General features: G+C 38.2%; 1 protein-coding gene across 2 annotated transcripts; it reads right to left on the bottom strand.

Moving 5' to 3' along the window:
- Positions 1-1,574: 1,574 nt before the first annotated feature.
- On the bottom strand, positions 1,575-26,410 carry HSPB3 (heat shock protein family B (small) member 3). 2 transcript variants are annotated; one of them, XR_014939112.1, is made up of 4 exons: positions 26,161-26,410; positions 5,668-5,777; positions 3,212-3,555; positions 1,575-2,318 (listed from the first exon to the last, which is right to left on the bottom strand). XR_014939112.1 is itself a non-coding variant. In XM_015848720.3 (2 exons), exon 1 carries the CDS (start codon positions 3,680-3,682, stop codon positions 3,233-3,235), a length of 450 nt encoding a protein of 149 aa, XP_015704206.1. In that variant the 5' UTR covers positions 3,683-3,772; the 3' UTR covers positions 1,575-2,318; positions 3,212-3,232. The 2 variants fall into 2 exon arrangements, 1 of the variants encoding a protein (XP_015704206.1); XM_015848720.3 differs by lacking the exons at positions 5,668-5,777; positions 26,161-26,410 and having other exon boundaries at positions 3,212-3,772.
- Between the last annotated feature and the right edge of the window lie 34 nt (positions 26,411-26,444).

Here is a 26,444-nt window from a genome sequence, read left to right as displayed (position 1 = left end):
TATCAGCCTCAATTCCCTGCACTGTAAGTACTGGGATGTGCAACACTGTCTCAAATGTCTTGGATAAAGCAGATTCTATGAAAAGGCAAGGTGATTCCTCTAAGCCCAAGGCATCTGTTTGCTTTCTGCTCACAGGGGTCACCCAGAAATGTGTTTGTGACCTTGATTTTGGCAACTTGTGCTGACACTGAGACATTTTCGTCTTTTAGATTCATGCAAGAAATCATCTTGACTCAGTTTGGAAGAACAGCCTAATTAGTTACAGAGGTAATCCTTCACTGACGGGAGCAGATAATGCTCAGTAACTTGCTCTGCACTGCTTACAACAGCCTGTATAGGTTATTCTGGGCCAGGATTTTGCAGATAGCCAATATCAAGGTTCTTAATTCAATCAAATCACTGTGCCTTAAACCTGCCTTAAGACGTAACTGTTCTGCAGTCTTTTTGCTATGTACAGATTTCACTCTTCACTGTCCACGAACAGTGTTTACAGCATGCTCCTTGATGTCTGCATTCAGTTGTAATCAAATTATTTAAGATAAACATCACATATGATGAATGAAAACAGTTCCTCTCAGACAATTCAAAAGAAAGAGCCCTGCCAGGTAATTTGAGGTTGTCTGGCAAACATATAAAAGTCATTCGTCCCAAAGCTTTCAATAAATTAAAGAGACAGAATGACAGAGGCGCTTCCCTCTGCTCTGCATTATGGGAGATAGGGTCAGGTCTGTATTACAGCATAGTCTCAGTTTGCCATCACGCTGCTGAAACTGCTTCCATGAGTGAGAATGGACTTGGGCCTTCATTAAGAAGATGAAATGTGGCTGTGTACAAACCTTCATGCATTTGGGTTAACACATTCCTTTGTGTTTGGATGGACAGTGTTATCAGTAAGTACAAATTGCACACAGAGCGATGTGAAGAGGCAACAGAGGCAGACAAATGTTAAATGCTGTCTCGTTTTGTGAGGCAGGCAGACATGGGCAGAGCTGTGTGTAACTGTGGCATTTACATGCACAGAGCAGACGGTGTGATTTTGGCTGTCTCTCACACAACTTCTTGCCAAGTTTCCAGTAGTTTAATCATGGTCTAATTTAAAATAATTAAGTCAGTTATGTGTTTTTTGTTTCTCTTAAAAGTGATTTTTAAAAAAAATCTCTAGGGCTATAACTACCAGCACCAGATGCTGAGTCATTTCTGTATTTATGTGTCATTTAAAATGATCAAGTTGATTAAATTATCTGTAAACAAAAGCTATCAAAGCAGTTTACTAACTGGTCGCTCTGAGCTGTAGCCCAGCAGTTGTGTAATAAGGTGATATGGAAGCCATGGCTATGAACATGTGAGCTTTTATCAAGTTGGTGTGCAAAGTTTAAATCGAGACCTGCATTGCATTTAGAATTCACAGTCTTTAATCTGTGCTATGTGTTCCATAGGATTCCTGGCTGAGGAAGCTTCTTGACTCAGAAGAGTTTAAGTGCAGACCTAATTTTCTGATATGATTGTTCTTTTGTTCCCACAGTACACAAATTAAACACAGGCAATATAAGGTAGGAGTGTGGACTGAAAGAAAATCTAGGAACATTTGATTTTATTTAGCCTGGTTTTGTACAAAATAGCTGTTTCTGAATTAATAAAAAAAGCCCCCCCAAATAATTGCTCATTATGGAAATGTACAATCCAGAACTTATTCTGCAATTTTTTAAAATATATTTCATGTTAGTTCAAATACAAAATAAAACACAAGAATTGGACTCCTCACTTTTTTAAGTGAATTGCTTTCAAATGCCTTCAAGTCTAACCAGTCACAACATAAATCTTTCCAGTGGATGGACGTGTGTTGAAGTGCACCCTTTGAGCTTTTGTTTAAAACTGAAAGAACTCTCTGGCTTCAGCTGGCACAAAACAGAGTTTTGTTAATCAGATCTTTTTTCATAGTCTTCAAACTATATTGGTATTCAATTTCATTTGAATATCTTTCTCATTTGGCCATATAGCAGATGGCTATCATAGAGTCTGTATTTAACTTGGCACTTTCCTTTCCACATTCCTCTACTATTCATAGCACAGCAGTCAGACTTATCTCCAGTATATGTGAGACAGTTCACTTTGCAACTCTAGATATTCTCAAATGTTGGAGCACTTGCAAATTCACATGGAGCATTTTTTTAAACATTGAGAAGACCAGCAAATAGGTGGGCAGATGTTTAATTTCTACCACTCTTTTTAGATGAGAGAAACTGGGAGAGAAATTAGACCTGTGTCTGTAGTAAGGACTCCTTTCCCCTCTTTCCCTTAAAGTTGGATCTATGTGGGGCCTGTAGAGAGAGTGAGAGAAAAAGTCAGCAGAAAAGTTTTTAGTATATAATTGGGGTATGTCAGCCTACATTGCCAAGCAATGCAAAGAATAAAACATTCAACAGATTGATTAACAAGGCAGTGAATAATAATCAAGACATCCATGCTCCAGTAGTGCCTTTTTACTTGCAGGGATTCACAGACAAGGGTTTGGTCCTTTTGAGTCTGTGTAAGCAGTATCTTTTTCCTTCAGTTTCTAACAGATATGCATTAAACAGAAACAGCTTCCTAAATCTTTTACAGTATTTAATTTGTCTTTTACAGAAAATATCATTTCTTTATTACTTACTTTATTTTCAAACAAAGGTAGTCAGTGTTTATTTTCATTTATATACTTTCAAATACATAACATATCTAGAACTGTTTATAGATTTGAACAGTGATTCTTTTTTCTTGATAGTTTTCTTGATTTTGTGTGCTTTTGCAGGAGAAAAATTTAATCTAAAAAAAAATTATGAGACATTTTTGGTATGTAAATAAGATTTACATAAAACTCACAACCTGTTTATTGCTTCTTTAATGATTATGATTATATATTACAAATAGTTACTGCTTAGAAATACAAATCCTTAGATGAATCCCTAAATGTACGTTATTTTCAGTATTATCAGATGTTTCCTTTTTTTTCTTATGCTGTGATTAGCCTAGCTTTCCTCCAGTTCAAAAAGTCTGGCAAATGTTCAGCTGGAGGCAAATGTTCTAACATTTCACATCAAACAACAAATTCAGCATACTGAAAAATATATATGATTATTTTCCTTTTCCGTAATATAAATACAGCTACATGCTTTCTAAACTCCACAGCATTGCAAGAATGATACTATTTGTAATACTAAGAATAAATTTATCTCACCGATACACTATGGACGAGACTCTAATGACTTCCCACTGAGTTCTTCGTTTCAACAACCAAAATGCCATCATGGCAGAAGAGTGCAGACAAATCTTTGTTCTCCACTCCATCGGGCAGTTTGTACTGTCTGGTAAAGCTTCTGGATATGAAGCCATGCTCATCCATCCTGGGTCCATGCTGAGCTTTGATCAGGAGCCAGCCTTCAAAAGTCTGAATAATGATATCTTCTGGGCGAAACTGCACAACATCCAGCAAGACCTGAAAGCCTTTCTTTTCTTCTTCCTGGCTGCTCACCTCGGCCCCATCCGTACTTTCCGTAATTTTCCCTCTTCTGCTCAATGAAGCTGTAAAAGGACCCGGCAAAGCATAAAGAGAGTGATTCAGTTTGTGTTCTTCCAGATCTTCATCAGTAAACTGCTCTTGATAGCGGACAGGAGTTTCCACCCAGTGTCTTATAACAGCTTCTGCCATTGCTGAGGCGGAAAGACAAGTTGCTGCGTTCGCTGCCTGCCTAAGCGAGCCTACGGTTAGACCACTCTCTCCCTTGCTCACAGGCTAACTGATCACTTGATGTCACCTCTCACTTATAGCACAGGCAGAGTACAGGCACTTGATAGGACGTGCTGTGCTCCAGTGCCGTGAGACCTGTTTCATCTCCTATCCTCTAACAACAGGGAACTATTTATAGTGCTTTGGTCTTGAGTGGCATCAACAGTTTTCATATGTGCTTCCATGGGTATGTAGTAAAAGCAAAAAAGCAGTGCTCCTCTTGTGATTGCTCTTTGTTGTTTTAAACAGTGAGTAGACAAGTAATGTAAAAGGTATTTAAATGGACATTTAATTATTCAGTTTTTCTAAAGTATGCATTTTAGTAGAGATTATCTCTGCATTTCTTCTAATGAAAATGCAAAGTTATTGCATTGTACAAAGGGAAGAAGCTTAATTAGCTTCACAGCAGCATTTACACTGTTAGTGTAAAGTTTTGGTTAGGCAAGCTATAAATTGAAGTGTACTAGGTGTTATTGCAGAGGTTTTACATAGGTGAAATATATGTTTTGTATGCAACTTCATTATAAGAAGGGAAACAACCATCCCTGCCTAGGGAGACCAGAGGGCGGTCTGCAGATGAAATAACCTACAAGGACAGCAGTCTTCCACATTGTGCCAGGGAGTCAGACTCTGCCGGGAGCTTGGAGGCTTATGTTTCACAGCTTCCAGGAGAAGGCAGTTACTTTCCCCTGGTAGAATATGAAGAAAACTTCAAATCTTTAATGCTATCTTGTTGTCTCAGTAGCTCTAATTTTCTGGGGCTTACCAGCTTGAACCTTCCAAATTTATTGTTTGCTAGAAAATTCATTATTTTCTTAAATTGCACTGATACTAGAATACTTTAATTCCTTCTTGTTTGGCTTTGTTCTTCAGAGCTCTCTCTCTTGATCTTACATCCTTCATTATAATGAAAATGGTAAGCCAGTTTATATGCCAACTTTGTTTGCTAATGGATCGTAGGTAGGCTTATGCAGAAATAGGCGGTTGAATTTCAATAGTAACTACAAATGAACTTCTCTATTAAGTTCATAACAGCAGGAATATTGGATGTATCAATAATTATGGTTCTGAGGTTGCAGCTGTATTTAGAGTCATGAAGGCAGCATTGCAATGTAAGGAAATTTTCAAAGGTAAATCAAATGTTCAAGATAACTTTTCTTAATGTACACTCATTGATTTCAGTATTGCGAGAAGGAAGAGACACATGCTGCTTTATGAAACTAATGGCATTTGTCTTATCAAACTGCCTTCTAGAAATCATTTCAAAATGCAATTCTGAATATATAGTTTCCTAAATAGGGATAAAAATAACCTGGGTGTTGCCCACTATCTGTTCAGCAGCTGTTTTCTGTTTTGCAAGCCGCTGATTCAGTTGATGATGAAAATTTAACCCTCAAGTGTAGCGGTGTTCCCGGTTGGTTGTGGTATAAAGCTTTTAGAAACTGCTGAAAGATATTTCAGTCTCTGCTGAATTCTTTGATGACATACTTATTTTAATTAGGTTTTACATTTCATTAATAAATACACTATGCAGGAATACTGCATTCACTGTATAATTTTTATTTCATATTTTTAATATATTTTTCTTATCTTCTCCAGAGAAAGGTTAAGTTACTCACAATTCAGCTGCAAAGAGAAACAGCTCCAGTACAGCTAACTGGGACAGCTACATCTATTTCCAGAAACAGTTGTGTTAGCCTTTGAAATGTCTATGTTAAGCACATTTGGAACCATCTTTCTGGTCTAATTAGCATGAAAGATGCTTTGAATACCCCACTACATTGAAGCCTTATGCAAAGCTGTACAAATGTTTATAGGATCCTTTTCTACTTTAAGGGGTTGAGAAAGATTTTGGTAATGTAGCTGTGAAGCCTCACTTTGTGCTTTCTCATCCTTGTTTCTCCTACCTTCCAGTCTCTTTTTCTCTCTGTTTTCCACTGGAGGCCTCAGGAATTAGCTCCATCTTTCTCACCTCTTCACTGGTAACAAGGAGAGTGCATCAACAGAACATTCTCTCCTGAAATACAAACATCCCATTAAGCTGGAATACATTTTCAGTCTTTCAGTTTTCAGTACACACACAGTAGTACAACGCTGAAGGACTTCTGATGATGTTTAGTCCAAACTGTGAATACAGGGTGTACCCACCAGTCCAACAATTTATTTCCATATCAGCCGACTTATGAGGTGATTCTGTGAAGAGACTTTTTACAAGAGCAAGGTGTAATGGTTTTAAACTGAAAGAGGGTAGATTATCTCAGGTGTATGTTCAGAGGGTGGTGAAGCTCCGGCACAGCTGCCCAGAGAAGCTGTGGGTGCCCATCCTGGAGGCACTCAAGACAAGGCTGGTTGGGCCCTGGGCAGCCTGAGCTGGAGTGGGACAAACTGCCCACAGTGGTCAGAGTTCGAACTTTATACCTAAACCTATTATTCTGTTCCTCTGTGATCCTTTGATTTAAAATCCTCATCCTGAAGAGTACATTCCTGCTCTCTTGTGTGTGAGCCTGGTACTGCATGCTCAGTGAGTTAGTCATCTCAGGGCAGGATTCCATCTTGGCACTTCCTCCCTGTTTGGGCTTGAAGTGGCCAAGCAGGGCCAGAAATGATGTAGGGCAGACTGAGTGGGCATCCATATCAGCCCCAGGGGTCAGGAAACTGTGGGACAGTGACAGGAACAGGGACAGGAACAAGCCATGATGTGGGCTGCAAGCAGTACCCATTTCTGTGGGGACCTAGAGGTGTCACTAGGGCAGGGGCCAAAGGCCTCAAATGGGACTGCAGAGAAGACATGGCACACTTCTCTTTGAAACAGCAAGTGCACAAAAGTGGAAGGGAAAACAGAAATCAGGAAGATATTTCAGGGAGTGAGCAGTTGCAAAAAGGAGGGGATGGATGTTCTTCATAGCCAGCTTGGTAACTCACATCTCTCTGGTTTTCTTTCCTAGGTGTGTCAGACAGCACAGAGGTGAATCTGAACAACTTGCCCAGTGTCACTCACCACACCGAGCACATCACGCCTGATTTACAGCACACACAAGAAACTACAGAATGATTTGGAAAGCACTGCAGAACTGCTCTGTGCAAAACTGGTTTGAAGTGAGGCAAGTAGTTACAGATGCCTTGCACTTGTCATGCATGCTTTGTTTTGCTGATAGCACGTTTATAGCTTCAGTAATTTTTTTTTTTTCAACCTAGGCTTTTAAAAAAGAAAAATATTACATCAATTGGCAGTTTGCAACAGCTATGCATGAGAAAAATGGCGTTAGTTCTAAGTGTGTCACACCGACATCTTGTGGTGAAACACGAAAACAGCTGCTAAAATAAATAAAAGACCTCCTGCAGTAAGTGAAATACTTGTAATGGGAAGGCAAAACAAAGAAGGAAACCCACAAGATTTAAACTTACAACAGTATATTTACAAGCTAATACAGGCTAATTTCCTAGTAATCTGGAGGGAGGAATAAATATTTGATTGTTGTTGCACTCATGGAAAATAGGGAAAGCAGAAATCCTGGTTGAGATGTATTGTAAATTGGAAAAAGTAATGTGCTTGAGCTCATGAGAACAACACTTTTATTTTTGGTGCACATTTTAAAGAAATAGAGACATGGCAATAACTTCAGTATAATAGATTGCTTTGTTGCAATTCTCTGCATGTTCAGTTTCTCATAGAGATGTACTTATTACGTTGAAATTCAGTCATTGCTGAAAGGGGAAAAAGAAGAAAGCCTTGCAGGATGAGAAGAGCAATAACTCTTCTAGCACAAGCTAACGCATTAACTTCAAATGCAATGATATAATTATACAAGTGGTTTTAGTAATGCAATTAATTTTACCAAAAGTGATTAAGGATTCCTGTTAAGATCACATGTTGTTCAAGAAGGATGTTGTCACTAAACTTGGGAATGCATAAGAAACCTAAGAAAGATTAGAACTATCCAGCCTTTAATATTGCTATCTCTTTTATATACAACACGAGAGTTCAAGCTTTGTGGTGATTTTGAAAATGTACACAGTGAAACAAAATGTATGTGAGAAAGGAACTCGGAGTGACACACATGGAAACCATATGGTAAAGACCAATTTTCTACATGATATTTAATTTACTTCAATATAGTGAGAAAATAACCGTCTCTTATTTGTGTCACTTTTAGTCCAGTACTTCTCAGACCCGTGAGTTGTCCTATTAACTGGATTGTTAGATATAGTTAAGTTCTGAAGTTTTCAAAAACTTGATCACAACTACAGCAATTGTGTCATCAGCATATATCAAATGTTCTGTTTTCAAGAAACACTGTAATTCTTTTCATTAATTCTAATCACCCAGTACTTACGTTGGGCAGTGAATCACAACCTAATCTTCTGCAACAAGGCTTCATGCTCTATTATAAAACTACTTGCAGGTTAGAAGGGCTATGTTGTTACACAGCCAGCTTAACTGAAAGAAGGCTACGGTCTGTAAGTCATGTCCTTCAAAACCTGGAAAAGGCAGGGTCTGCCCAATGCCTTGGAAAATCTCTTCAGGGCACTGATGCCACTTATAACTATAACCTCCATATCCTGATTTTAGAGGCTTGTTAAGAAGTGAAAAGCTAATCTCAGTTCTTGCACCAAGAATCAAGTTCAAGAACCAAGAATCAAGCTTATTTTCAGGAAACAATGTTAAGAAATATTATTCATATGAAAAGGACTAGTATTTTGACACATTACATCCACTATTACAAGACTTTTTTTTGATGTGTGGAGATGCAAGAAGGGCAGATGAAGGATAAAGATGAAGGACAGAAGGACAACAGCTGCTTCTGTTGGAACAGATTCTATGTGGAACAGTGAAGGAATGAAAATGCAACTTCTATGATAATTATTTTTAAATTTCAAGTTGCTATGAAATTTATTTAAAGTGAATTCATGGGACTCTTCACAAGTATTTGCTTTCTTATTCACATGGCTTGCTTTTTGTACATCTTTACGCATCTTAGGGGCAAATACATGTCTATGGCAAAAATTCTTGAGGAAGCGCAAAAAAACCACCAAGCAATGTTATTTTATATAGAGAAGTAGTAGAGAGAAAATAAACAGTTAAGAGAGAATAATGCAGCTAAAGGATTGAAATCTCTGTTTTGCCACTGAAAGGAGAGACCTAATATACTCTTGCTAGAGAAACATTATCACCTCTTAAATATTAACTAGTGTTCCAAGAAGAATGTTAATTTTCAGATTTCCTTCTCCTCTCTCTTAGTGAAGTCTTGCCTTGAGACTTAATAGGAATCACAGAACCATAGAATGGCTAGAATCATCTAGTTCTAACCTGCCAGCCATGGACAGGGTTGCCAACCATTACGTAACTCTAGAGCAAAAAAGCTGGTTTATTTATTTTGTATCTGTTTAAACTCCGAAGAAACCACTCACTGGCTTCAATAGGATGTGCAGCTCATATCCCAAGGAACAACTTTTCATGTTTTGAAGATGACCACTTTATTACAAGTAATAGAAGTACTGAAAGTCTTAGCTATGAAGTCCTGGGAGCAGGGATATTTCCACTGCTTACAATTAGGTACTGCCTAGGAATTCTAGGGATAAGAAGTGAAAAATCTAAAAGCTATATTACATGCAAAACATGCTTACATGCACAGAGAAAAACCAATCTCAGTTTTTATGGCTTTTCCCAAAAACAGAGTTAGTGCTGAAGTAAAGTAGCTGTAGTGAAATGAATAAATATGATGTTCTGAAGCTCAAGATATGTTTGTCAAAACATTTAATTGGAAGATGATAATTCAGCTTGCTAACAGAATTTTGAGACTTAAAAACTGCAATATACTGAATTGTTGGAGGGGACCAAAGCTATGAGTGAACACATCACTGTGCAGATACAGTTTAAATATTGCATTATGATGTGACTGCTGGATTAAAATCTAAAAAGCTGTGATATGGAATGAAAATTACTATTTATGCAGAACATTTTAGACTTACAGGCAATACTTTCTAAGTATTTGCTAATAATGAAATACCAGCTGAGTGGCACTTGATATGAAGGCAGCTTGTGGCTTTAGATAATGTCTCTGATGATTTTGGCACTGGATGATAAATTAATTCACCAATTTAAGGCATTGTGTGTTGCTGCATCCTGCATCCTTTGTGTATGCACCCTATAGGTGCAACTGAGATCAGTCCAATGAGTTTCTTTTTTAGCATTTTCATGAAAATTTTCCCAAATACCACGGAAGTTACCTCTACCATGCATCACCCAGATGGGTGATGGCTCTAGGTCCAAGCCAGGAATCTCAAAGTTGAAAATTTGGCAAGTCTGATAGTTGACATGTTGCTCTGGAAGCTACTCATTCCAGGGTGGGAGTATCTCATTCAGAAAGTACTTAAAGAGTAACTTCTGTGATGTGTGAGGGATTTACAGGAAGTGGTTGGTGAACAGTTCCTTTCTGAAGTGGCATAAATGTACTGTTTTATGTTCAGGTATCTTGCCTATTTACTTAAATTATAAAAATCAGCAACTGGCAAGATGGGTAAAAAGTGAGAGCTGAAGTTTGCCCCAAAGAACAATTTTATAGTGACTAACAGTAGATTGATGGTGACCCAGCTGTGGTGACTTAGGGCGATGTGAAATTCAGAGGTAGTAAAGTATCAATTCTATATGCTGCCTGTTTTTACCAAAGTCAGCTCCTGCCATTTTCCAGTCTTAGAAGGAAAGCCAATAAAACTTCAGCAGTATCAATACTACTTTTCCCGTCCACATGGAAAAAAACAACCCATATTTGGCTTCCATGTCAGAATTGTTACTTCTTTCAGTACTGAAAGTAGAATAATATTGTCAGACTCTTTAGAGGTATCTGGAAGGTTGCAGAGGATATGAAATCTCAGATGTTAAAAATTATTTTTTGTAGACAGGTTTTCAGTTATGTGTGAGCACCAGATTCTGACATATGAACCACACAATCCTTTTATCTTCATTGGAGTTGTATGATGTGTACATCAATGCAGAATTTATGTTGATAATTTTAAATTTATCATCGATTTGAGTTCTGAAATTGAGTGTCCTTTCATAGTACAGGCTTATCTCATCTCAGAAGACAGTGCCTGGCCACACATTAATGTCACAGGTTGCTCCGATTCTTACTTCACAAGACTTAGACAGTTAAAATATTTTATAGTCACAAGTAGTCTACACTTTCAGAAATGTCATATTTATGAAAACATCTGGACTGTTATTTCTCCTACTTTAAAACTCTGATCATATACTTCTTTTATTTTAAAAATCTGAAGGCGTGTTTTCTGTCCTGCTTTGTACACTCACATATGTGCAAAAATCCCATCAGTTTAAAACCATGCCACACAGGTTGGAAAAAGTAAGTGATGGGAGACTACTTTTTCTTTTGAGAAAAAAAAATCATAATACCATGCAGCAATACTAGCAGAATCTCTCTTGGTATTTGTCTCTCCCTGTAGGCAGTGATCTATGTACATGTAAACATCTATAAAATTCAACCAGATGCCTCACTGTTGGGTGTGTTAATGCTTTCCACTACTACAATACTTTCCTTCCAACAAATACGCACCAATACAGCTATTTTTACAATATTATAAAGCAGAATTACTGTTTAAGATCTGTGAGATACACTGCTTGTGTGTTGTTCTACTGAAGGTCAGAAGACTCTTAATCAAACTTTATTGTGCCAAGGTTTATGTTTAGATAATATGTTGTGCAAGAAATAAAATATTTGTAGAGAGATCATGAGAGCACTCTGATGTTTATAAAGTCAGATTTAACTCCCATGTTATAGGAACTATTCTATTTTCACAGTAGAATCTCTTTTTTCCCTATTAATCTGTGCCATCCAGATTAGGTTAATTAGGTCTTTGCAGGCTACAAGGATAGTTCATAAGTCATATTTTTAATACTGGATTTTTAAGTGATTACCTATTCTTGGAGAGAAGTTTTCAAAAATAATTCAGATTTTACTTGGCATTACTAAGTACACTAACTATTTCATATTCACTGCAGGTTTCTTTTATTATTATTTTTATTTTTTGTGGCCACTCAAAGCTGCTTAGAGACAGCCAAAAAGATGGAGTCTGTTGTTTACGGAGTGAGGTAGGGCTTCTCTGTGTGAGGCATGAGCGAAGCCTGAGGAGGGCTTTTCAGAAGAGAATCACAGCCACAGAAGGGACTCTGTCACAGGGTCAGATGAGTTAGTGCTGTTGGCATTTTTTATCACTTCAAAATATTTTCAGTTACACAAGGAATGTCTGATGGATGGTAAAGAAGTTTGAGGCAGAAGATGGGAGTGAAAGATGTAATGGGTAGAGAGGAATGTTCTAAAACAGAAGACACATGATTACTAGTGTACAAACAAGCCAAATATACTGGCTGATAGCTGCCAAAGGCAGCTGGTTATTGAGTAATGAGTGACTGGGTTCATCTGCTTCCTACACTGCACTATCCCCATAGCATTCAGAGGGGACTGGAGAAGAGAAGGTTGCAGGAATAAGCATTGTTCTAGCAACAAGCCAGGAGAGAGAACCACCAGGCAGTTCTGGGTGTTCTCCACAGTCCCTCATTGCTATTCCTTTTCTATCACTGCTGAACTTTTGCTCTGGAAACAAATAGCAAAAAACCCCAACAATAACAGGATTAAGAACAATGAGAGACTATTAAGTCACATGCCAGTGGAGCCTATGACATTTTTTTTCCACTGGTGCACTGTTAGGTTTCATTTTGGCAGTGGTTTTGTGCTTTTTATGTATAATACTTCAAAATTAAGCACATGACCTAAGTGAAAAGGGGATGCTTCCCAATTGCTCCCTGGGAAGTAAAGTAGCAGGGTCCACTTTGTTACCATCTGTTTGTTGCTTTTGATTTAGTTCTCCTGCTTAAATCTGTGTAATTTGGAGAGATGCCCCTTTTCTGCTCAGGAACAAGAATTAAAGCCTCAGTTGCCAAACCATGCTTCATGCTTTCTGGATGTACAAACCCATAGAGAGCAGCCAGTAATAAGTGAGCAAACAATAGTAATGAGCTGAGCTCTTTTATGAACTGTAATTCTGGGAGAGATAACATGCGAAGACTGCATTGCGATAGACATTTGAGACTAACCCGCAAATGGCTGGTAATCCTGTAATCCTGAGGCTGCTAGCACCATAGGAAGGCAGCAGCCTCCAAAGTTAGCTACTTAAATTGTGCAGGACTCTCATTTGTTTTTAGAAATCACATTCAATTTCCTGTTTTTATATTTTCACTTGTTCCCTGAATCACTGAAGCATTTTGACAGTATTACATAAAGAAAGCTGGGGAGTTGATTTATAGTTATACTACTTCTGTAGTTCTTTACTGTGATTATGTAAGTCAGCAGACATTTAATTTCTTTGCCATTGAAGTCATCTTTGCATACACTAATAATAAGTTTTATTTACTGATCTAAAATGTCCAGCTTTGATTTAACATATTTTAGGCTTATTTTAATCTACATCAACTTGTGACATTAGCAATTAGACACCTTGATAATGTGATTAAAAAAGATGCTTGCCACATACTGAGTACTTGTATTTATCAGATGCTTATGTGCAAAATTCAGACTCATTTGCACATGCAAAAAATATTAAAGGCCTTCAAAATATAGTGCTGCTGGTTGTCTTTCAGAACCTGTTACCCTTTATGTCCACATCTCATATGTGAGTCACCTCATCAAGGGGAGACTTTCTGCCTCTGAATGGACTGCCATAGGAGTCTTCTACAAGTCAGCTCTGCCCTTTGCACAAAATAATGTGGAGTTAATCACCCCATTTATAGAATGACTACACTGTCCCTTGTGATGTCAGATACAATCCCCCTGCAGTCATTATCTCCAGATGTGGGGAGAATGGCAAGGAGAAGTGCCTGAATCCATAAGCCTTGTTTAACTTCAACAGGTCTGACTTGGAAAGTCAAGGCCTGGCCTACAGCGGGGTGGGCACTTAGAGCTGTACTTGAAGGTAATAGTGAAAGCAGTCTGGCTGTGATGCTACTCAGTACTAATTATTGCAGAATCCTGTCTATCTTAGATTAGATACCTCAGAACTATAGATTTTTTGACTTTTAATTGTTTCTGCCTCTTTCTTGTTTCTGAATGTGATAATATTTTCTCATCTGAAAGGATTGCAACATCCTGCAGGGAATTTGCTCTAGCAGAGGGTTGGACTTGATGATCCCCAGAGGTCTCTTCCAACCCATACAATTCTGTGATTCTGTAATTGTGTGAATGTTGTGAAAATGGATTAATAATAACTTTGAAGATATAGATAGAATTGAAGTACATGCCAAAGCAATGAATAATTCTGTTCTCAGACAGAATTTGACAAGTGGTGAGTCAATAATACAGGAGGCCACACACAGAAATAATAATAGTAAAGAAAAAGGAAAATTGAATACTGATTAAGATAGGAATCAAATGGAAAATACACTGTAGTTGTATAATTAGACAGCAAGTCATAGCGGATGGGCACATGCAGACTGATTTATGGTTGCACAATAAATCTTAAAACTGTCATTTTTTGAAGTGCCTAATTTAAGCTGTGATTTAATGCTGTGTTTTGACCATTTACTGTACCACAGCTCTAAAGCTACAACTGTTTTCTTTCAGCGGGATACATAATTAGCTATGAGGATGTGAGATGTGTAAACAGACATCTGGAAAGTAATTCAGATAGTAATGTAATGTTATCTGAAATGAAATTAGCTGTAGTTCCCATCTATCCCTTCTCCATGAGAATTATGAGTCATCTGCTGTGGTATACTGGAAACTCTTGACAGTTCCCTGTCTGTAGACTGAATCCATAGAATATATTCTGCCCATTGTTACTGCTGTCTATTCTTTAGCAGGGATAACATCAGGAAGTGTACGTGGGAGCTGGTAGAATCTACCAGCAAGAATCTATTTTAAGTGGAATCTACTTAAAATTATTCTCCCAGCCTCTGATTATTTTAGTACCATTATTTATGACTTTTCACATGTTCAGAGTAAAGTTAATCCTTGCACTTAAATCCCTCAGCAGGTATTAAGAGTTAGATATTGATGAATGAACATGCCTTTGATTTTTTTTTCTTACACTCCACACACAGAAGCAAGTGATAAAATTTCACATTACTTATAAAGAAAACCTCAGTTTCTTACTTAGTCAAGGCTGCAAAATTCAGACATGACTTAAATCTATTCTTCATGTTGAAGTAAAACAGAAATTAGATAGAACAGCTATATCTTCCACATATTGTTCAGATGAGTTGAAGTGTAGAACCCTATACTTTGGCTGCTAACCATCTCCCCCAACAGAATAAAAGAAAAACACTTTAGGTAGAGTCAAAGGACCCTATAAAGCATACTTTGGACCTGTTCCCATAGCTGAAATATATGGATTGGCACCTAGATTTCAGTGAATTTTCAACAAATATTCACCTTATCTGAGACTCAGTTTGATGAGGGATCTCACCCTTGTCCTACTTTTCCTTTGTAGCTTTTATTCCATGTTGAACAGAGAAATGCATGGCAATGGCTGAATCTGTATGCTGTCTTTAGATTCTCATCCCTAAAACACTTAGAAATAGTGGGAAAGTGGGCTAGTACTTCAGTACTACAAGCCCCCCAGCTTGAGTGGACCTGTATATGTAAAACATTTTGAGAGTATCTGTGGATAATTGCCAGTACACAAGCACAACAGTAAATTTATTTATGAAGTTAAGTTTTTTTAAGCTGTCTCAGATATTAGGCACAGATATTAGGCACAGCCCTCAGCTATCCTGCACGGTTGATGTACAATAAGGACTCAGGAGCAATTAAATCTCTTTTATTGCATATGATATACACTGCTCATTACACAGATATACGGTAGCTTCTAATAAGATAGGCAACAAAGGGTTAAAAAATAAATCATAGAATCACTCAGGTTGGAAAAGACCTTAAAGATCAGAGTCCAACCACAGCCTAGCTATACTATCCTAACTAACAGCCCTCCACTAAGTCATGTCTGTGAGACTTTCTGTGTACAAACTGGAAGAAAATACAAAGCTATTTGTATGACATGCACCAAGATAAAACTATGATTGTTGTTATTACCATTCAGGTGATAAAAATGAAGCTTCACTGTTTCAGTCAAAAATCCCCAAAAGCTGGATTTCAGATAAGCAATCCCAACCAAGCAAAATCTTTGTTAATAAGTACATCACTGTCCATATCTTGCATCCCTTTTTCCTTACATCACAGATTTTGTCTTTTTCTTAAATTTATAATTTGTTGACTGTTTGTTGTTGTTTTTAGTCACAGGAGATACAAAGTTTTTCCTGTCCTACTCTAGTTGTTTCCATTGCACTGATAATTCGACATGCTTGGAAACACTGATTATCTCCCAGAACATCTGTGGTGACTGTAAGAAGTCTATTAATTTTTTTTACTTTTAAGTCGGATCTGAAAAGATAAGGTGTTTGAAATTCATTCATTAATTAGTTTCTTAAAAATTAGAGTTCAAAGCATAGATTCTCTTTTGTCTTACATAGCAAGTTACTTATAGCAAGATACTCATAAAACAGACTGTAAGTACTGGAAAAATCCCTAACTCCAACTCATTAGCCAGTAAGATGCTGCAGTAGTTCAGGACTTAATCAAAGGTTAATTAAAGTCAGTGGGAGACTGTTTATGTATTTGGATCAAATGTTCAAAAGTTTACTACTTGTTTTTATATTGCAGTGTCTCCAAGGAGCACACACACACACACACACACACAAAAACAACAAAAAAACCAACCAACAAACCAAACCAAACCAAACCAAACCAGAACAGAACAGAACAAAAAAACCCCAACAAGTTCCTTCCTGTCTTCTTGTAGCTTTTTGGATTGCCTCGATGTTTTTTTGGATTACATGCAATAGAGCAAAAATAGCTGACTGGTAATACAAAATTTCCACACTAACTGAAATAAAAACTCTCACAATGCTTCCTTTGGCTGGTAATGGTGGCTTTTCCTATACTATTTATTCCCAGATAGAAATTTTCACATTCTTCAAAAAAAAGAAAGACTTGTGGTACGTAATATCAGCCCAGGCAAATGTCCCAAATGTCTATGAAACATGTAGATCTATGCTTTTAGTTATCTCTATGAAAAATGTTGGTACTTATATTTTAGGCTAATTCAATACAGAAAAACAGTGAACAAAAGCACAGGTGTTGTGATTAGGTAAAACAACTTAAGCAATAGCTGGTTTATAAGGAACTTTCAGGCTAAGATAGAATGCAACCACCATCTGAAGAGTGTTGTAGGCACACGGCAACAGAAGAGTGTACAACAAAATGTATTTTATCCAGGATTGCAGTAAGTAGAGCTGACATAAAGACAGTTATTTTCTCTGTTAACTACACACCTGCAATTTTCTCTGAATAATAATGTGGAATAGTAGCTAAACGTTTATGGACTATATAAAATAAGGAGACCATAAAGGAGATAGTGTTCATCTCTATTCTTAGTTTGTAATTAGGTTTCATTATAAAGTGTAGGGAATTGGTCTCATTTATTAACATCCACAATTTATTAATGAATATTTAATGGTACAAACACATTGCAAAAGGTCTATCAGGAGAAAGCATTATCCTAATAGAAAAGAATACACAGGCTTCTCCATTGTGAGTCCCAAAGCAGATTAACAGAGCCTGAAAAGTGAGAGGCAGTGGTGAGGAGTGCTAACAGATGCCCTGATTCGTGACAACTCACTTGTGCATTCCAACTGAACATCTTTTTAAAGATTCCCTGCTGATATTTAAAATCAGCTATTTGACAAACCCTGTGTTCCTCAAATCTCTTTGGTGAGAAGATATTAAATGAACTTATCCTTTAATGTAATAATGCACCATATCTTTTTAAATATGGTGACGAATTGTAATTATCTCACAGACAAGCAGTTAACACAGATCTGCCCTTGCCCACAGAAAGGGCAAATTCAACATTTACTATAATAGCTGATTAACATCTTTATTAAATTGGTATGTATTCCAATATGAACGAGCCAGTGATAGCACAGCACACTCTGTTCTTCCTAGAATGAATACTTTCCTGACAATGAACTATGCTCTGGGGCAGCTAAGTTAAGTTGTTGTCCCTTTGTTAAATGGCAATAAGCCATAGTCTGTGCTTTCATATGAAGAATTCATTATATACTTTTTACACTTAAGAAGTCTGGATAACAGTTAATATGCTACGAGATTACAGCCAGCTTTGCCTCTAGCTGTTTTCTACACCTAATTTTGCACAGCATACATATGCAAATGAAATTGTTTAAATAGCACAGCGCTGCCCATCTGTTTCAGCCAATAATGTCCTTAATTCTTGCTACAACAGAATTTTTCCCAAAGGCTTACATGTGGTTTATTCTGATTATAATTATGCCTTGTTTGAGAGGGGAAGAAAAATCTCTCAAAGATGTTAATCTGCAGGGAGCAATAGAGAAGAACCTAGCAATTTACTTACTGCTGTATGGTCTAATAGCTGAAGCAGACATCTTAAAATTGTTGTACAAATACCACCAACATCCAAACAGCTCTGCAAGAAAACGGTAATGAGTGCTTCTTTGACCTTGGATTGAACAACCAAGGAAAATAAGTTTTGCTAAGAAGCTATTCAAGTTTTAATCAGTGGAATCAGATGAAATCACCAGCTTTTTTCACCAATACCTGTGGCCATTGGCAAGTTTAACTTCTAGGCGAAGCCAAAGTAAACAGTAGCATGTGACCTTGATACCTGTTTTGTAAGATCAAGGGAAACTGAATTTGCTGGAGGTGAAACAGTTGCAGAGTGTGAAGAGTTGGGCTATTGTGCGGGAACTGGCAACAAGATGGCTATTCAGTTCCAGCTGATCCTTACCCCTTGGTCTGTGCAGTGACTGCCTGGTCAATGCCTTTCTGGAGGGTGAAAGTGGGCATGCATCCAATTAAAGGAAGATAGCTGCAAGGAAGAAGCATCTAGGTCCTTGACAGGAGAGGACTGTGTAGGGAGAAGAGGCCAATGGGAAGCAGTAAAGGCAGGTGGAATTGTCCTGTGTCCTGTTAACTAAAGGCATGGTGTTGAGTGTGTAGAGAAATTACATGACGCCTCAGAACTAATCTGGTCTTTCTCTTTCTTCTTTCTACAGTCCCACTCCTTTCCAGACTGATCTGATTTTTCCAGTCATCCTTCCTATTTAGTGCCCTGCAGACTCTTTTCCAATTCCTTTTTTCCTGCTTTCAACCACTTCTAAATACCAAAATCCTCAAAAATACTTCCTGAGCCCTGCCACTTTCCTCCACCACCCCAGAACCTGAGATAGATTTTTCTATTTGTTACTGAACAGTCATGAGCTTCTGAGACTCCAGAAAATCTTTTTCATGACTCCCCACAGTGCCTATTTTGGCCTGAAAACTAAAATGTTGATCATATTCCTCCTCTGTAATTCAGTAAGTCGGGGCATTTAAACAGACAGAACCCCAGTCCTTACTATCACATTTTACTCCAATCTGTTGCCATACACCTATGTATAAAATATACCAAGGCCTCAGTGTGTGCTTTTAAAATCCAGTCTCACTCTTGGACTGTGGCTTCCAGTTATTCTGAAACTTATGTTACTGGAAGGATATTCTGGGCAAAGAACAAGACACGGTACAGCGAGCAGTCAGAGTGACAGTACTTCAGGGTCAGCTGGCTGTCTCCCAACAGATGGTGTTTTGTTTTCTCTCACTGGAAACTTCCCCATGCAGAGTGACAGTATCTTACAATGTTAATTTAGACAAAAATCAAAAGTAAAATACACATTCCAAAAATACACAGGCTGCACAGTTAGTTTCAAAGTGTGACACACATTTTCTGATTAGCTATGTGATGTGTAAATAATTTCCTCACGTCACTTTGGTTGTTTAATTTTGACTAGACCAACGTATCAAAGCTACTTCACTTGTTTGCTTTGTATTTCCCTCTTGACCATGGATGAAGTATGCAACTATTAAAGGGGGATACAGCATGGGTCAGAGTACTCAAGAATATACAAATTTTGGACAGCCAGGAATTCAACACCTGTATTTCATTTTCAGAGTGATAGCCCATCTATTGTAGAGGTGAGTGAATTCAGCTCAGTTACTGGGAAGACCTCTGAAGTAAATACAAAGGCCAAGTAATCAATATCTTTCTCCCGTTGAAAGCAGAAGGGATAAAGCTATTGTTTTTGTTAGGAAAATTATTTGGGTCTTCAAGTGAAGATCTTTGCAAATGGAGACGGACTGCTTTTCCTGAGACATTCCAGTCATGCAGTAGAATACGTGTTCTTATTATTGCTATAATATACACAGACTGTTCTGAGGATACCAATATTGTTTTCTGCACAAAATTTAGAATCAGCACCCATTCATACTTACAGTGATCATCCATGTGGATCCCTTTTCATTTACACTCATGCTATCAGAATATTAAAAATCCATGAACCAAAACATACAGTGGATACTAAGGTCTGTTTGTAACTGAACTACATGCTTAAGCATCTGTTGAATTAGGTTTTGTAAGGCAGTATATTTAACAGTCTGCTGCATTCAGCCTTCATTACACATTATAACCTTAGAAAAGACAGTAAGTACGCTTGTTTCAACATAAACCACCCTAAGTTTCTCACATAAATGGGCCCAGTCCTGAAACCACTTTATATGAAATATAGCATCTGTAGAGCAGACATCAATCAACCAATATGCTTTATGGGGAAAACAGTATAACTGGTACTGAATACCTTCAGTTCTATTACAAAGGCATTAAATGTGCATGAGCTGTTTGTGTGAAGGTAAAGGTAGTTACAAAAACACATAAGTAGAAGCTATGTCTAGAACCTAGCAGAATTTCAAGTACATTTTGATTACCTCCAATTCATGTTATTTCTATAATATAAATGCCATCCATATTTGTATATATGAGCTGGAAGCAAAAAAGTCAGATAAATAATTATAAAAAGCAAACTATATACATAAAAGTCCCAATACAGAAATCCATGTAAAGCTGAAAGTAAATGCCTTCTGTTACACAAATTTGCCTTCCTGTTAACTGACATATTTTCTAGTATGGAGCTACATTCTTAATATTTAAGTTTAAGAAGTTACATCTACTGTACTAGTGGGAGAGCATGAACTTGATTCACATGGATTAATTTGGCATGTCCCTTCCTCAAACTTCAGTTAATTCAGATGCACAGAATTATATCTACAAAAGCATACCTTAGGAACAGCTGCAATTGAGACAAATCATTTGGGGCTAAATGATTTCCAAGACTCCCTAATTATCTTGTTGGTTTTAATTCACAGTATTTCTTTCTTCAAACCATATGTTTTTTAGTTGGCTTATGGTTGTTTTTATTTTTTTCCCCCTCCCCTCTGAAATTAGTGCTTTGGCCCAAATTTCTTTGTTTTATACTAAATTGTTTTCACATGTCTTCAAAGCTCAAATTAGTTAGACTGAATTACAAAATAAAAGCTATATTAATCCTTGAAACAGTAACTGGAATTCAAACTCTAATGTATGTATTATTATGTCATAATTTATCTTCTAAAATATGTTGCGTAGATGAGGCTAAAGCACTGCTCTGACTTCATTTCTTCCATAAAGATACATTGGTATCAACAAGTTACCTCTTACTTACATTTAAGATCCCCCCAGAAACAAGCTAAAATATAGAAACATCCACAACTTTGTATAGTATGTTCATTATTTCCAAGGAGAGGTGAAATGGTCATTTTCACTGATAGACATAAACTTGGCTGAGCATATCCTCAGTGTATGCTATATTCTGACTAAATAAAAAATAAAGTTGTACAAGTTCATAGGCACACTGTTTTTTCTCAGAGATGTAATATTAAGGAAGATGGAAAGCTAGAATGTACAAGATGGGTAAACGTGTTGAATATAAGTATGAAATACAAGGTCATAAGCAAAACACAATTTCTTTTGTTTCTGAATTGCTTCTTCATTCAATTGCTTAAATAAAACCATGACACTTTGACACTTCATATTTCTTTTCACCAAATCACACATGCTATTAATCTTGCTCTTTTATAGTGAAAAGGACTGATACTAGGAGCAGTCAGATCTATGTTCCGAGTCCTTGCACAGACTGAGCTAAAGAACTGCACTCCTTTAGGCAGGCAGACATGCAGGATGGTCAGTGCCAACTTCCAGACATGACAAAAGTATTGTGTCGATCAAGATGCATTATCTTTTACACCTTCACAAGACTATGGTTGGAGGAGGTCTGGGAAATATGAAATTGCTAAGATGAAATGGGAAGATGGAAGGCATTAAGAACTAGATTCCAAACCAGTCCACACACTAGTCTGAGACTCACAATACTTCACTCAAGTGATGCTAGGGATAAATCTGGAACACAGTGGTAGTTCTGGCCTTGAAGATAACTAAGAGTTCTCTTTATGTTATCAAAATCAAATGAAAAGGCCACAGATGAAAACATCTGCGTGTTTGTACCTGAGCAAAGATCCTGGTGTCACTGCATTATTTCAGTTTACTTATCCAGTAAAACAGCAAAACAGTTCCAACATGGGATAAAAACGTTTGTATGCTCTGTAAACAATATTTGTACTAGAAAAATATATTGCAAACCTTAATCAGAACTGTAATCCTCATAAAATGTACTGTACTGATGTTGCAAAAAATACAAATGCTGAGTTCATCCCAGAAAGCCAAGCATTATTTAGTTGCTGTTGTCACTGCTGAAACAAACTGCCCACTGCCATACTGTGCTCGCATCCACTCTACGTTCCACAGATGTTCAGCAAGTGTTGATGAATGTCAGTGGACATCATTTTTTTTCCAGCATGGAGGAATTCAGTGAAGCACCTTTGCTTCATATGCACTTCCATGTCAGACTGCCCCTCTGCTGCCATCTGTCACACAGCAACAGCATGTGCTGGGATACTGGCGGGAAGGTTCAGCCCTTGCTGTCATACCACCAACATCTGCCTCTGGTGTTGCGGGCCAAATTCATAAAATAGGAGGCATTACTTTCAGAGCAGCCCTCGTGGTAATGATCGAATCACTTTTATGGCATTTCTGTGTTCAGAGTTTACCAATTGCTAGTGCTGTAACTCCTTGATTTTAGCACAAGTCAATCATAGATTAAAAGGTTCAAACACACTGAATTGCACTGACATAAATAATAGGTGAAATGTTGTGCTCAGCACTTCTCAGGGACAAACCCTAATTGCAGTCCTTGACTTTTTTTTTTTTTTTTTTTTTTTTTTTTTTTTTTTTTTTGTGCAGCCTCTCTGGAAATACATTTTGCAACAGGATTCAACTGAATACACTTGCACTCCTGTGAAGATCACCTTTTTTTCTCCTTTTGGAATCAAGCTCCTACTTACTATCTGCCACACGATCTTTTGCCCCACGGAAACACAACAAAACAACATCAAAAACCCAAAACAACAACAACAAACATAAACTGTGCAACTTCTGCCTTGCCATGTTGTTTCTTTCTGATAAGCTCCATTATGAAGGAAACAAACACTGCATTTGTTATATAACACTCACTCCCCGAAGATGTTCAAGGTCAGCCTGGATGGAGCTTTGAGCAACTTGGTCTAGTGGGAAGTGTCTCTTCCTACAGCAGGGGGTTGGAACAAGATGATCTTAAAGGTTCTTTCCAACCCAAACCATTCTGTGATTCCGTGATGCTATTACAAAACTCAGCTTCTCCCTAGATGAAAGATGTCCTATGGGACTCACTAGAAATACCTCAGCAACAATGATTTCTGCATAGCCTAAAAAAACGCTACAATTGCACTTACATTCCATTGTTTAATGTTATTCTTCTCTTTAAGCCATAAAACGAACGTGCTGTAAACCTGCACAATGGCCAGAGCACTTGTTTGTTTATACTAGAGAGAATGACTAACGTAAGAGTTTCTCTTGATCAGATCTCCAGGATTTGCAGTGTATACATGATATGCTCCTGATTTTATAAGCTGGTGTTCTGTTCAGCTCACGTACAGTTGCTTGTAAGCTAGAATGAAAACTGCACATATAAAATAGTGACTAGGAAATAAGTATTTTTCTTTCTAATTGTAAATGCACTGCACCATCAAATTTGAAATACTGGAATTGTAGAAGACAAAAAGGTCTTGTAGTTCACCCTCATGAGATCAAAATCAGTGCTTACTAAAACACTCAAATATTTATGTAAGCCTCACTCACTCACAAGAATTCTACAGCTTCTAGTAGATAGGTCTCTCCGTGACCAAACATCCCAACTCTTGAAGTGTTTTCCAGCGTCTGATTTAAACTTCACATGTTGCAACATAAACCGATCGCTTTCTTTACCCACCACCACATTCTTAATATAGATTCCACTTTCCTCTCAAACAGCTCTAGAAGAAAGAACTCTCAGTCATTGCACATTCCTCTACTGTCATAAGAAGCACTTCAGAAAGACTACTTGTTCCTAGTGTTCTCCTTTAGACTCTCCTCTAGTCACCCACTGTATAGAAGTTGGGTCCAAAAGTGATTGTTCTCAGAAGTGACATGGCTAAGGAAGAAATGGTTTTTTACAGGTTAAAGGGAAAACATAGCAAAAAATTATTTGATACAAAACAGAACCAAAACAAATGAACAAAAAAACACCCCATGCAATGACAGAAGATAGATTTTGTAATGCTATTCGGAGACATCTTTTAGCTACCCCTGTTCAGCCTGTATAACCACTGTCAAAAGGGCATCTCGTGATCAGCAGAAAGTTGCCAGCAATGGCCATGACTATAAGGGAAACAGTCAGAGCACTGAACAGCAGGAAGGGCCAGACCTGTATCCCTTCTGCCACTTTCCAGCAATTAAAATGCTAAAATTAGCATATGGCTTAATGAAATGTAAACAATTTCATTTGCACTTGTCTACATTTAGTTTAGGCTGCAATGCCTATCAGACATCAATTTCCAAAGTAAACTGATGAGAGTCAAAGAAAACATTTTATTTATTTATTATTATTATTTATTTATTTTCAGATCAAACATGACTAGAAAGTGAATTATCTATTAACAAGGCCTCCCTGCCTTTTGGGCAGGGCAGGGTGAAAACACCTTATCAACACACTGACACCAGCTGGACCTGGACGTTGTGACTGAACCTTTCTCGTGATGTTGCAACATCACAAAAAATCAGAGCAGAAATCGCTGCCCTCTTCCCCTGCCCTTTGCCAAATCTAGGCCATCTACTCCCTGATATCCTTATAAACATGCATTCCTGATTGCTCTTGAATCCTCATTCACTCATACACTCCCCTTTCCTTCATATCTGCTCCTGCAGTGCACTTTTATTTTCTAAGTCATTTCATCTGATAGTCTTTCAGTTTCACATCCCACAGTTGTATTAAGAAGTCACTTTGAGTTGTGTAAAAGCTTACAGGTCAGATGTCAGAGTCCATTATGGAATATTAGTGTTGCTGTCATAAGTGGTTGGGAAAATTATGCTTTATGAACAATTTCTTACCTGCATATATCAAATTTATCAAAGACATGTTTACTCGCAGATTCTGCTGAATGCAGTTGAGTTGTTTTCACCTCGCTAAGAAAGACTGTTTCTAGAAGTTAATACCAAAACTCCTATTTGTTCTCATCGGGAATAAGTAATTATTTGCAAACTTGATTACTCTTTACTCATTACCACATTAGCTTAGAGAGGGTGAAAGGTCCTTCATGCTGCACCACCCCCTTCCCACTGGGAGCAGACTTCAGCATCAGAAGTGGTAGTGCCAAAGAAAGACACCTGGTTCTCAATGCACCTGTCTGCACTGCTGCCTAACACTAGAAGCACAAAGAAAGCGAAGTCACAAGTCTTAAACGCTAAAGTTCACAGGTGCCTGCAGTCCTGCTCCCAGGCATCCCTAAGATGAGGTATCTTGCTTTTGTTATTGTTACGAGGTATGAAGCCTTCAGCCTTCACACATCTCTTTTCAAAGATGGCTAACAGCCCCTGAGCTGCCATAGACCTAATCCCGACCGGTGGTCTTGGCTACGCTGCTAATATCACTGTGGTTGTATACCCCAAAGTCTCAGCCGACCACAGGATGCAGCTGCACCCCGCTGCAGCCAGGAGCTGACAGCTCACTGCCCCACACTGCAGGGGAGCTCTGTGCCCACTGCCCTGACATAGGAATGCCAGCAGGCCAGCCTGGAGGCCACCATCTGTCCTGCCATTCTGTATGGAACAAGCAGGACCCAGCAGCCGTTCGCTGAACTCAGAGCCCACTTCCGAGCACCAGCCAAAGGCTGCGAGTACAGATGCCGCTCCTTCCCCATGTGGCCTTAAGTTCTCCGGAGTGCGTTTGTGTTAGACATTCGGGCTTTTTACCTACAAGACATACAGACCTTTGGGATTTCCATTTCGAAGAGATTAAACGGCTCCTGCGCTGAGCAGAGGAACGGGGCTGTCGCATCGTGCCGAACCCTGCTACCTCTCTGCAGCGTTTGACCCCAGCGCCTCTGAACAGAGAAAGTCAAGTCAGAGCAGCACGAGGTGTTCGGTGCCTCACGCCTTCCTGCCGGCACACAGCACGGCCCACATCCCCCGCCGTGCCGGCAGCTGCCGCCCTGCACGGCGCTTCGCCTTTAAGAGCTCGGTGCGGCGCCCCACGTGTGCGATCAGCTGATCG

This window comes from Coturnix japonica, chromosome Z (assembly GCF_054131305.1).
Source record: "Coturnix japonica strain WE chromosome Z, WE-NBRP24, whole genome shotgun sequence".
Classification (NCBI taxonomy): domain Eukaryota; kingdom Metazoa; phylum Chordata; class Aves; order Galliformes; family Phasianidae; genus Coturnix; species Coturnix japonica.
The sequence above is the reverse complement of the archived record's forward strand: the minus strand, read 5'-3'. Positions and strand labels throughout refer to the sequence as shown.